Source organism: Coregonus clupeaformis, chromosome 31 (assembly GCF_020615455.1).
Source record: "Coregonus clupeaformis isolate EN_2021a chromosome 31, ASM2061545v1, whole genome shotgun sequence".
In the NCBI taxonomy this organism is placed as follows: domain Eukaryota; kingdom Metazoa; phylum Chordata; class Actinopteri; order Salmoniformes; family Salmonidae; genus Coregonus; species Coregonus clupeaformis.
The window spans coordinates 27162364-27175165 of NC_059222.1; the positions used below are offsets into that span (position 1 = coordinate 27162364).

At 43.5% G+C, this 12802-nt stretch overlaps 1 protein-coding gene across 2 annotated transcripts in view; it reads left to right on the forward strand.

The window, feature by feature from the left end:
- The window catches only part of LOC121547345 (cGMP-dependent protein kinase 1), a 179432-nt gene that overhangs the window by 111521 nt on the left and 55109 nt on the right, over positions 1-12802 (forward strand). For both annotated transcript variants that reach the window (XM_041858562.2, XM_041858559.2), the window contains exons 4-6: positions 1981-2086; positions 4270-4333; positions 12637-12714. In XM_041858562.2, coding sequence (XP_041714496.1) covers positions 1981-2086; positions 4270-4333; positions 12637-12714 — 248 coding nt within the window. The remainder of the gene's footprint in view (positions 1-1980; positions 2087-4269; positions 4334-12636; positions 12715-12802) is intronic.

Here is a 12802-nt window from a genome sequence, read left to right on the forward strand (position 1 = left end):
TGGGAGAGTTTCAAACGTACTTTCAGAGATGGCACCTTGCATCCCACCTTTACTGATGTTACAGCACATCTGTGTTTTGTAATGTTTTTACTGTGTTAGGAATGTCAAACAGGTGAGCCCACGGGTGTTCTATATATTGGAATAAACAAGACAATGAATTGTCTGTCAGTAGTTGATGGTGTGTCTATGAGGCACAATGCCTATACAGTAAGTGTCAGGATCTATGCTTTCCTGAACATACATTATGTTCCAGCAAGCAAGTCACAATGAGTGTTTCATAATCAACACCTCTATTACTGCACATTATGTTTTCTTTAAAAGAGAGAGAGAGCCAGTGTGAAGGTTTATGGAGCACTGAGCCCTAACGTTCCCTAGTCCTCCTCTTCTTCTTCTCTCTCTGTCAGACATACGCTGCATGGATGCTATAAATGGTTTCATGGGGCCAGGGGGGTTAAAGCTATAACACAATTGCTTTTCCTGGGATGAAGACTTATTTACATAATGTGAGTAATCTTCTACTTACTCAACAATTGATCCATAGAGATGGAGAAATTAATGAATTAATCTCATGGTCTGCATAATATGCCCTAAAGGTACATAATATACAGTACATGCATATTATAATGTAGCTAGAAGTAACTGATACAGAGATGCAAACTAGTGTAGTCGGAGAAAGGGAAACATTCACTTCGTGGGAATCACTGACACTGTTCTTAACTAGGACACTACAGCTCTGTCTCATCTAAAGTAATATACAGTATTCCCGTGTGGTTTGACTGGCCTTGATATAGAGCAAACTGCACAGAGCACTCATAAATCAATGGTTAAGTAGGCTGTCTTGTGTTTTAACACAATTCGTATAAGCAGGACCTTTACTCACTCACCTTATTCAAATTTTTTAATATTACCATATTTGTTGTAAATAAAGATATGCCGTAATAGATATGTAACTAATAAAGATAAATTATGAACTTAGACATTAAAGGGGATTTCGCTACTAGCAACCAGTCACATGAACCATAAACAATTCAATACATCTGATGGAGCATCATGCAAATGCCTTGTCTTGTCACGTACCCTGTCACACTGCAAAGGGGAGTCCCAACGTCTTCATCTAATAATAATAACTTGGGATATTCCCACAAAGTGCATTGAACTTTCCCATTATATATTCCCATCCCTGTACCAGAGTAATGAATAATGATATGGAATGTCAGCTATTCTAGTCCTTCTCCATCATCCAGTCTAAGACTCCTTAATCTGTGTACCATAGATAATGATCCATTAAGGGAAATCAATTTGGGTTCACTGATACAATCCAACACAGCGGTCATCAGACGTTTTTGTGGGTGTCTAGTATCTCTCTGTGCACTCAGTGTTAAATCATGATGAGGGTTTGAGAGTATACACATTTTTTACACGTTAGTCATTTAGCAGACACTCTTATCCAGAGTGACTTACAGGGGCAATTAGGGTTAAGTGCCTTACTTAAGGGCACATCAACAGATTTTGGCACCTAGTTGGCTTGGGGATTCAAACCAGCAATATTTCAGTTACTGGTTCAACGCTCTTAACCGCTAGGCTACCTGCTGACTCACTGGACAATGCTTAGCCATGGAAAATGTACATGGGAATGGTAATCATAGGTAGACATCAGTGATGGTGGTATGATTTGATTATTGCTCCGGTTCCAAATGGCTGGACTTGAGTTTAGCCACAGGAGTTGCCATGGATACTATATGTCTGATGACCTTGTTTAGCAGATATAGTAGATTCGGTAATACAGTGATACAAGTGCACAGGTTTTTAATTAGATTCACATTTTAAAATGTTAATGAGTAAATGGAATATTGTCGAAATTGCTGATATTCTGTCATTATATGATACTGTTTGTGTGGCAACCCATAACAGGTATTCCATCCTGTGATCTAAAGCTTGTTATTTTCTCTATCTAATGTATTTTTGCTGTCTCTTCCTCAGCCCTCACTAATGTGAAGTTATGGGCCATCGACCGCCAGTGTTTCCAGACCATTATGATGAGGACGGGCCTCATCAAACATGCCGAATACATGGAGTTTCTAAAGAGGTGGGCTTCTCTCTCTCTCTCTCTCTCTCTCTCTCTCTCTCTCTCTCTCTCTCTCTCTCTCTCTCTCTCTCTCTCTCTCTCTCTTTTCCCTCTTTTACTTTCTCTTTCTCACCCTCTCTTTCTCTGTCCTCCACCTCCCTTGAGATGCCATTCGAGCGAGGGCTGAGGTTTGAGTGACAGTCTCTGACAGTCACAGAGTCACCTTCCCCCTCTTCCCGTTTCCTGTCACTCATGTCTGGGTGCACTGTTCAACAAAGACACTTGCATGTTCAGATGAGCATCAGGTGATTGTGGACTTCAGGTCTTTTATACTAAATCCATTTGTTACCACTTGGAACTGTTAAAACACCAGTTTATTGATCATTATCATATTATGTTTGATATCACTGTCCTCTTTCTGTTCACACAGCTGAGTCTAATCCATGCTAACCCATTGACTGAGACTTTACATATTGATTTCACATTTCCTTTCTTTTCCAGCTTCAGACCTGCCTACTTCTAACTAAAACATAGTTTTTGTGTTTAATATATTGTAGGTTTACCAATGGGTTTTCTGCTCTACAACAAACAGCTGACGTCCCTCTCAGACCAATAGATTTACTCTCAGTAGACATCCAGCATACAGTAGATTATGAAATCCCCCTTTTCTGAGCAGGCAAACCTTAGGGTGCCGTAAAAATAACAAACTACATCATCATCCCCGAATGAAGATTTCCCACCCAGTGATCAACTCTAGTGATTCAGATGGAAAGTCCACAAATACTCAGACAACACATTCAAAACACGTCCTCAAGTACTGATTTTCGTACACAGAGTCCTTAAAATGCCTGTAAGTGGCCAGGGCTGGAATTTCCTCCAGTCTCCATACTGAAATAGATAATTGAGGAAGAATGTTGCACTAAGAGCATCTCTCCGGCCAGAGGCCCTGCTGTGCCCTTTACTGGAAGTTCTGGACCCGATGATATCACATGCAGGGAAAGAGGAAATTGGTTTGGATTAAGTCGGCTTTTAGTGGTAAAATAAGATTCCTTTCTCCCCATGCATTGACAGCTACAGCCGGCTGGTGCACAGGGGATGAAGTCTCGAACAATCAATAAAGTCGTTTGACTTCTTCCTTCCTCTGCAGGAAAACCAATGCAGACTGTGGTTTTAGTGGCTTTCATGGCTCATGTGCTGTGATCTCTGAAAATGCAATCAATTTGTAAGAACAGGTACCTTTTATGTCACAATATTTGTGAAGGAGCTTCTGTCAGTGCATATCTTCAATGTAGAATGTCAAATATCAAACGCATCAATTTCTGAAGGAATAGTTCCCGTGTAACGAAGAGACTCTGAAGTTGTCAATCTGCCAGATTGTGTGTGTGTGTTTGTGTTTGTTTGTGCCCCCGTGTGCGTTCCCGCATGTGTGTTTGTTTTTTGTGCGTGCGTGTGTGTGTGCCTGCGTGCGTGCATGTGTGTGTGTGTGTGTGTACCCGTGCATGTGCCCGCCCACGTGTGTGTGAGTGAAGTCTCTCTCATTGAGAAGAAAGCATGCCAGAGGTATGTAAATATCTTTGAATCTGCCAAGAAAGCCTTCTTGAGCTTCCTGGAAGGCTTAGTATCATTGGCAGCTGCTCTCAGGCTCAACCTTAAACTCAAACCCTGTCCTGTTGTAAAAGAGGAAAAGTGAAACAAACTAATGTCACCCACATGTGAACCTTGAGCTGTGGCTTACGACTGTGGTGATTCTGCACAAACGTCTCCCCACTTCAGATGATGCTGGTGTTGGGGGGGGTTAAGACACGGATCGGTATGATGTCACAGCTGTGCCTATATACATAAGCCTGTGGAATTTATGTACCTGGGTTTTTTTCTCTCTCTTTAGTCAGTCATACAGATTCTACTCTTTCATGCGACCTGCTGTGCTGGCTTTTACATAGATGCTGCATACCTGCTCTGCTAGCGCATTGGTATTTTGGCTTACTTAAAGAGATAGATAGACAGCAGAGAGAATATTGACGATGAGTGAACCTCATGTGAATAAACAGTATTTATCAGTTGTGGGCGACGCTTTGCAAGTCATAAAGCTCCACAACACCTAGTTCTGTTAACCAGCCGAGAACAGCATGAATTGTTGGCTTCACCTTCTGGCTGAACGCTTCAAAACAGCTAACTCTCACTCCCTCTCTCCCTCTCCCCAACAGTGTTCCAACATTCCAAGGCCTTTCAGAAGAAATCCTCAGCAAGCTCGCCGATGTTATGGAAGAGGTGAGTTTCCAAGGTGTCCTGGTTGAACTTAGCGAAGTGTTTGTGGCAATGGGTACTGATGATTTTACGTCTATTTCATTGACTGTGTAATTGATTATTATACTGTGGATATTCACACTTTAAAATAGGTTTCTCTGGAAATGTATCTAAGCTGCAATTTGTAGTCATTACAATGTTCATACTAGTGGCAAGGATTTTCAGGTCTCCTGTCCTGTCCTGTCCTGTCCTGTCCTGTCCTGTCCTGGGCTGACAGAGCCATTTTAACTGATTTAAGGTCTCATCTGTAGACAGTAGCTCACCAGACACAACCTGAGGTAAAACTCACTGTGACAGCCTCTGGTCTGAAAACCTCTGGTCTGACTCTGACTGCAATAATGTCTGTGTAGAATTAGGATACCACTTGACATGACCAGGAACAACTCTAGAGTAGACTATAACCAGAGCCCAGATTTACAGTATTCCTAGTCAGGTCACATGGTCAGGAAAACCATTCTGGCTCTGATCTGAATATCAAAATGCTATCAACAGTGTGTCTAGTTTCTGGTTGTTAACTCTAAATGATCTCTTACCATAGATCTATGAGTAAGAGGGAACAATTATAGTTGTAATCCCATCCTCAGAGCAGATTGCTAAACCTCTTATTATTCACTAGCATGCTGATGTTTCCCAAAACAGTAATACGGGGTCCTCAGGACCACTCGAGCACCACAGACATATTACATTAGGTATGCAAAAATGAGTCCCTACAGTCTTTCACCTCCAATATTTTATGCTTGTTAATTTCAGAACAAGAAAATGAGCTCTCTGATGTTCATTTTTAATTGGATGACATGACCTCCAGTATAACTTGTTTCCAAAGTTTCCAAAGAACATTTGATAATGAAAACCACATAAATACAATTCCGGCATACTTTCTCTATCAAAGTCAACTTAAGTATTAGCACAAAAACCACAGGGGAATCAAATACATTATGTCATGGTTATCTTAGTCTATTGGCTCAATAGAGGATTAGCTCCATTAAAAACACACAGCCTTATTTCTAAACCAACCAATAGAATATATCTAACCATGTTTGTTTGTTAAAGCGTTGGCCTCAGTTTTCATTGGCACCAAATGCTGCTTCTGGGTCACACTGACTTCCCCAAGAACAACAAAGGAATTACATGCAAAGGGCAAACACAAGTTTGAGTTATAATTCAAATTGCGAAACAGTATTTGGGGAGCAATCATATCACAATCGTACAATCCACTCCATAGTGTTCTAGGTGTTTCCGACAAATTTATATTCTGTTTCTATGTTCAGACACAGAATGCCCTATTGGCTACCAAGACACTATCCCTCTGACTGACTAAAATAAAACATGAGGAAAACTCCGAATGTTCAAACAGTTAAGTGCATTGAGCTCCAAAGGGGGCTGGTGATGAATGTGCTGCCATGCAGCGTGGTGGAGGTGGGTTACACAGTAGGAGTGGGAGCAGGGGCTCTCCCCAGGCGTGAAGTGCCCAGGGCAGGCCAACCTCTCCCCCTCAGGCTCCCTCTCTGATCCCCCTTCCTCTGCACACCTACAGTAATCCTGCCTGCTCGGTCTCTGCAGATAACCCTCGCCTGCTGGCTTACTGCGAATGTGCGTGTATGTGTGCGTGCATGTGTGTGCGGATGCGTGTGATATACATTTTTTACACATCACCAGAAGATGCTAGAATCAATCAGATTATATGCACCTGCAAATCGATCAAAGAATGGTATTCAACATGGAACAACTGTCAGGGTTGAGTGTAGAGGGAACGTGGAATCACACGCAGGACACAGAGATTCAAAAAACAGATGTCTTTAGTGAAGTCCGACAGTACAAGCCAACACGGCAACAGGCCACAGGCGAAACAAGTGCACACTGGACTGTCCAAAGTAAATGCGCACAACGTGCAGGACTCTCTCAAACAAAACGAAAATACAGAGAGCACAGAACAGCGGACCAACATCTACACGTGACATCGAACAATTACACACAACACCTGACCAAACACAAGAGAACTAAATAGGGTGCCTAATGAACACTTAACAATGAACAGGTGTAACAAACAGACAAAACCAATCAAACATGAAACATCGAACGGTGGCAGCTAGTACTCCGGAGACGACGACCGCCGAAGCCTGCCCGAACAAGGAGAAGGAGCCGCCTCGGCCGAAACCGTGACAACAACACAACGCAGACAATCTCCTTGCCCAAATTGTTTGTTGTCATGGTGATTTGCCTAGACGTGAAAATATGATTGTAAAAATGTCATATTGTTAATTGCATAGATATCAATCGTTCCTTATTGAACCTCAGTGTTAACACCATCCTCTCTGGATGTGTGCTGTGTTGTGCCTTGAACTACAGTAGTGCTTAGCTTCAGTGTTTCCTGAAAGAATAGACAGTCATTGTACTAACATCAGGCTCACAGATGGTATTTATCTTGATTTAAATGAGTAAACACAGTGGTGAAGGTTACGAATGAGAACATTCGGAACCTCAGGCAAACCCACTTTAGAACAACATCTGTGATGCATGGCATTTAATTTAAGACTCACAGAGATTTTTCTCATTACTTACTGTCAGTCATCATTTCAGTACAAAATCTGCAAAGATCTCCCTATTTGCATACAGAGGAGTGTTGTAGTGTGTGTGTGTGTGTGTGTGTGTGTGTGTGTGTGCGTGCATGCAGGCAACTAATACTTATGCATTCAAGTAGTAATGTTTTCCTCAAAAGACGTGATATGGAGGCTTCTTCGTGATATGGTGGCTGGATTATGGAACAAGCTCTTAGAGCCTTGCAGTGTGGGATAATGATAAGACTCCTGTGGGAGCAGAACACCAAGGCAATCCTCCATGATAACAGGATAATCTACTTTAGACACAACAACAGGGTGAATCCCCTGGGTATACAGTGTGGCCAGTGGCTAGTATAATCAGAAGATATTTTGTTTGTACAAAACGGCATCGGTTTGTTTCTTACTTTGTCTTCACACTTCACACTTGAAAGAACAACATAGTATAAGTGACAGACACAATAAGAGCCTTTGACAGCACCCCACCAACAAGTTAACTCACAGTTAACCCTCCTATGGTGTTACTCTGAAACGGCTGACAGGCTCCTCAAGCACACTGGGCAGAGTAACACTCATTATGTCACCAGCCATATCAGCTATAACTCTGTATAACAGAACAGCAGAGTAGTTATTGGATTCTCATTCCACATGCAAATCGAAGGAGACCGGGGCACCCAAGTAAGAAAGTAATTGATTCTTGTCAAATTAAAGTGGTAGATATGTAAAGTCAAGAAGTTAGGAAGTAATTGAGTGTTGTGGAGCGGAATGTTCCGCGTCTGCAAGGGCATCTTTTCATCATCGCACTTCAACCATGCCTTTCCTGTCCTTTAATGACTTGCCAATTACATAATGAGAAATACCCACTACTTCCACTCCAAGACTACTGTTTGATGTTTAGCCACCATTCATAGTGAAAATAAGATCTTAAGATTCTTCTGGTAAGTTATAACTTTTTAAAACTCAACACATTAATCACTTCTCAACTCATCTTTGAAAGTGAGATTAAAAAGGTGTTAGGATGTTTTAAGCAGTATACACTAGTATGTTATATTTATGCTATATAGTTTAGCTACTGTATGGGGACAAGTATCTGTCTTCTACTCATTGGAATGCCCATTCCTTAGCAAACACTGCTCTTGACACAGGTGGTTTATTTCAATTTGGGAGAAAGAAAAACAAAGTCTGGGTCAGCCCAAAAAGTAATGTTCCCTTAAATTAGCCATAGATTTTTTTCTTCTCCATCTTAATGGATTTTTCCCATGCAGCTTCAACGAATACTGTTGCCATTTTCTTCCAGGCCTAAAAATATACTAAAGCGCAGAAATAAACAAGAAAGAGCTGTTGAAAGACAGTTCACCTTTGTCACTGCTGATGACTGATCCTCCCTACCGAGTCTGTCTGGTAAATAAATACTGACTAGCATAAACACTCTTTACTCTCTAAAAATAAATCGGTGAGCTGTGTTTGTTTAACACCGTTTACTGTACAGTCATTCCAGAGCTGGAGAAACATACAGCACACACAGTACCATGGTGCCTGGTATGAAGAAACTGTACAGTATCAAGAATGTAAACAATGCAGATATTAATCATGGTGGTATCAAACCCCCAGAATCATACTATGGATGTGTGTCCAAGCAGGCAGCAGTTGGATTGGGAGTAGAGGTTTATGTTTTATTCCAGACATCTGGGCTTGGTCAGATAGGGGAGTGGGCGGCCATTCTCCGTTCCCACACTGTTCTGTTCTGGCTCATGCAGAGCAGAGCATGTCAAGAGTTCACTGTTTTCCATCTGATGTGTGAGGGTAATTAAGCAGCTACAGATGTAGAATCTAAATTTGATCACACTGTTGCAGGATAACTTTCTTGCAATGCAGGAAATGTAAAACGTGTAGTGTATTTGAGGTTTAAAAAGGCTTCTGAAGTTTGCAATTTCCACTTAGAAATGTCAGACTTGATTTTCCGTGACGAAAAATGTATAAATCCCTACAAAAAATACCATTAATTCTAATCCACATAATAATTCACATTTCCTGTTGCTGCAGGATTATTTTCCTGCTTTAGCAAACAGGCTCAAATTAAGATTCTACTCCTGTATCACCCATCGATGGGTGGCAGACAGGTCACATGCTAAAAGAAAGAGGAATGACAAAGGAATGTTACCACAACCTGTCAATCATCATCGAATATAGATGATTGGAAATGATGCAATTTATTTATTATTTTAATTATTTATTATTTGATGCATAGCGATGGTACATACACTACAGGCCATAATTTCCCCTTGATAAGCCTGCCCATTATACCAAGGAGTCTCATTTCCAATTCATGACCCTCCACTTCACTCCATCTTTATTGAAATGGATCTGCTGTCTATTTTAAATGAATATGGGGACCTGGCTTCGAGCTCCAGTTGATCTCTTTCTTCTTGATGCACCCAACTTTGACATGAAAGTCAAAGCTGTTGACTACCACCAATCCATAAAACCTGCTTTTATCTACTCTTACCTCAGACCTATTTATTTATCATGGCGAAAGAAAGTACTTTAGTAGTATTATTTTTTAAACACTCATCCCTACTGTGTTTCATTATTCCCTCCACCAAAGTCCAAGTTAATCTAGTGCCACCTATATAGAAGCTGAGTTGACTTCCTGCCACTCTGAAAACCAAAGAGTGGGAAAAGAGCAGCTAAATCCTATAGCCTGGGGGACCTGTCCCTGAGCTGTTGCTGTGTGCTTTTCTTCCTCCCTGGCCTACAAAGAGGTGTAATGGGTTCGCACTCAAAAATATGTTGCATAAAGCTTACTTCATTATTCCAATGTTTTAACTGCATCAGGGATAGCGTACACAGACGTTTCGGCTTTACAGTCTTCTTCAGTGTGTTGGTACAATTCTTTCATTCAAAACAGCATTTGGAAAGAACAACAGATGAGCAGCAGGTGCTTCTAATCAGGGTTGCCACTCATCTGCCAATCAGGGACGTGGCTTTTCTGGTCTACCTGTATACAAATTAGTCACAAAGAGATACAGAATTATAGGGTATGGGTGCGGGCACGAAGGGCAACTCACAAATCAATCGCCGCAGGTGTCCGCTCACCTAAATACATCACGTCAATTCATGAGATAGGCCACCACAAAGGACATCAGGCAAAGCCGTTCATAAATACGTGGGGCCAACTCATAAACGATGTGCAAAAACTGATATGGACAGTGTTCTTCTATAACAGTCTAAATGTGGTTTATAGGAAGGAGGTGAAATCGAATTGTTTGTTTAAACCGTGTGGAGATACAGCATTTAATTTATATATCCACATGGCTTCTCTTTGGAGTAATCTGTTGTCATAGTTACCTCCTCTACGTGGTGGATATACTTTTTCGATCCCGACGCAACGCAATTCATTAATAGAATGATTCTGTTCTATAAAGTGTCTCGCAACTGACGAGGTGATATCTTGACTGTCACGCCCTGGCTCTGGGGACTCTAGTATGTTGAGCCAGGGTGTGAGTTTTCATTTGTGTTTGTTCTAGTTTAGTATTTCTATGTTGGCCAGTGTGGTTCTCAATCAGAGGCAACGTGTATCAGCTGTTGCTTGTTGTCTCTGATTGGGAACCATACTTAGGCAGCCAGTTTTCCCACAGTGTTTGTGGGATCTTGTTCCTGTTTAGGTTTGTGTCTGAACCGAGGACGTCACGTTATCGTTTATTGTTTTGTTCGTGGTATTACTCAAATAATAAAGATATGTTCACCTTCCACGCTGCGCCTTGGTCCTCTGTTCCCGACGATCGTGACAGAAGATCCCACCAAGACTGGACCAAGCAGCGTGTCCAGGAGCCATCGCCAGGGAGATCTCTAGCAGATCTCCTTCGCCTCCTCGACTGGGTCAAGCCGTGTGAGGAAGAGAAAGGCTGGACTTGGAAGCAGAAGGGCGAAAGTCTGGCGAGAGACATGGAGACCTGGTCCACGGGTAGGAGAGACGCCCAGAAAATGTTAAGGGGGGGGCTCACGCCGTGGACGACAGGGCAGCAGGAGGCCGCCAGGTTACGGGAGCCACTGGTCACCAGGGGGAAGGAGGATGTAGAGGCACGGGGAGAGGTACTGGGGTGTGTTGCCAGTCCGGTCCGGCCTGTTCCTGATCCCCGCGTAGGGCCAGTGGTGTGTGTTCCCAGTACGGTCCGGCCTGTGCCTGCCACTCGCACCAAGCCTGTGGTGCGCTTCCCCAGCCCGGCCCGGCCCGTTCCTGCTCCCCGCACCAAGTCAGTGGTGCGCGTCGCCAGCCCAGTCCGGCCCATTCCTGCTCCCCGCACCAAGTCAGTGGTGCGCTTCGTCAGCCCGGTCCGGCCCGCTCCTGCTCCCCGCACCAAGTCAGTGGTGCGTTTCGTCAGCCCGGCTCGGCCCGTTCCTGCTCCCCACACCAAGCCAGTAGTGTGCGTCAGTACGGCACAGCCCGTGCCTGTTCCACCGGTGCCTGGTTCGGCACGGGTCAGCTGCGTCACGCCGGAGCTAGAGCAATCCGCTCCACCGGTGTGCAGTCCAGCTCCGGTCAGCAGGGTCAGACCGGACCAGGGGTACTTTGGGGGGTTAGAGAGGGAGTGGGGATCATGCCCGGAGCCAGATCCGCCGCCAAGGCGGAGTGCCCACCCGGTCCCTCCCCTGTGGTGTTTGGTTGGCGCGGTCGGAGTCCGCGCCTTTGGGGGGTACTGTCACGCCCTGGCTCTGGGGACTCAAGTATGTTGAGCCAGGGTGTGAGTTTTCATTTGTGTTTGTTCTAGTTTAGTATTTCTATGTTGGCCAGTGTGGTTCTCAATCAGAGGCAACGTGTATCAGCTGTTGCTTGTTGTCTCTGATTGGGAACCATACTTAGGCAGCCAGTTTTCCCACAGTGTTTGTGGGATCTTGTTCCTGTTTGTGTCTGAATCGAGGACGTCACGTTATCGTTTATTGTTTTGTTCGTGGTTTTACTCAAATAATAAAGATATGTTCACCTTCCACGCTGCGCCTTGGTCCTCTGTTCCCGACGATCGTGACATTGACATCTAATAGTGGATTATGTTCTCCAAGATGTACTTTCAAGGTGCAAGATTAAAATAACTCAATGAAATGTCAGGAAGGGAACTTTGTGGGTAGTCCCTGATTGGTCCTTTAGAACTACTCAGTGCTACACCATAGTGAGTAGCCGTCAGGGGGAGAATGAATGACAACATCAATGAGATGTTAACAGAACATGAAATTAAAAGGCTTATCACCCAGCAGTAGATGTTAAAAGGTCTCTCCTTCTTTATCTGACCACATCTGAGCAGTGGGAAGGAGGGAGCTAATTATTGGAAACATGTCACTGCTTGAAAGGGAAACACTTCACATAGAGCCCTGCTGCCAAGGACGGACGTGAAGCAGCAGCAGCCCTGTATCTCGGTTTCAGTCACAATCTGATAAATGCATGATGTTTCATTCAGAAAAAGAGAATGTATCATTTTTAACATCGTAACTGATATTGATGTCATTCGTGTCTTCTATGGTCTCATTTGTCAGTACATGGTCTGTGTACACAGTGATTCTATTTTCCTAACTGCTGTTCTACATTGGGGCAACTGGTGATGATTCAACATGGTAGTTGCGTGCCTGTCCGAAGAGGTCTGACAGAAGCCTGTCCTCAGCCAGACCTCTTCGGACAGTTCATGACAGCGCTGAGTGATACTTCTCTTCCTCTCCCTACAGACGCACTACGGGGATGGGGAGTACATCGTCAGACAAGGAGCCCGAGGTGACACCTTCTTCATCATCAGCAAGGGGAAGGTGAGGGATGACACCATCAACATCACATAGACCAACCATTATTAAGAGAGGCGCATGTATTAATAGTAGAGGTGCATGGCGTCAGTGG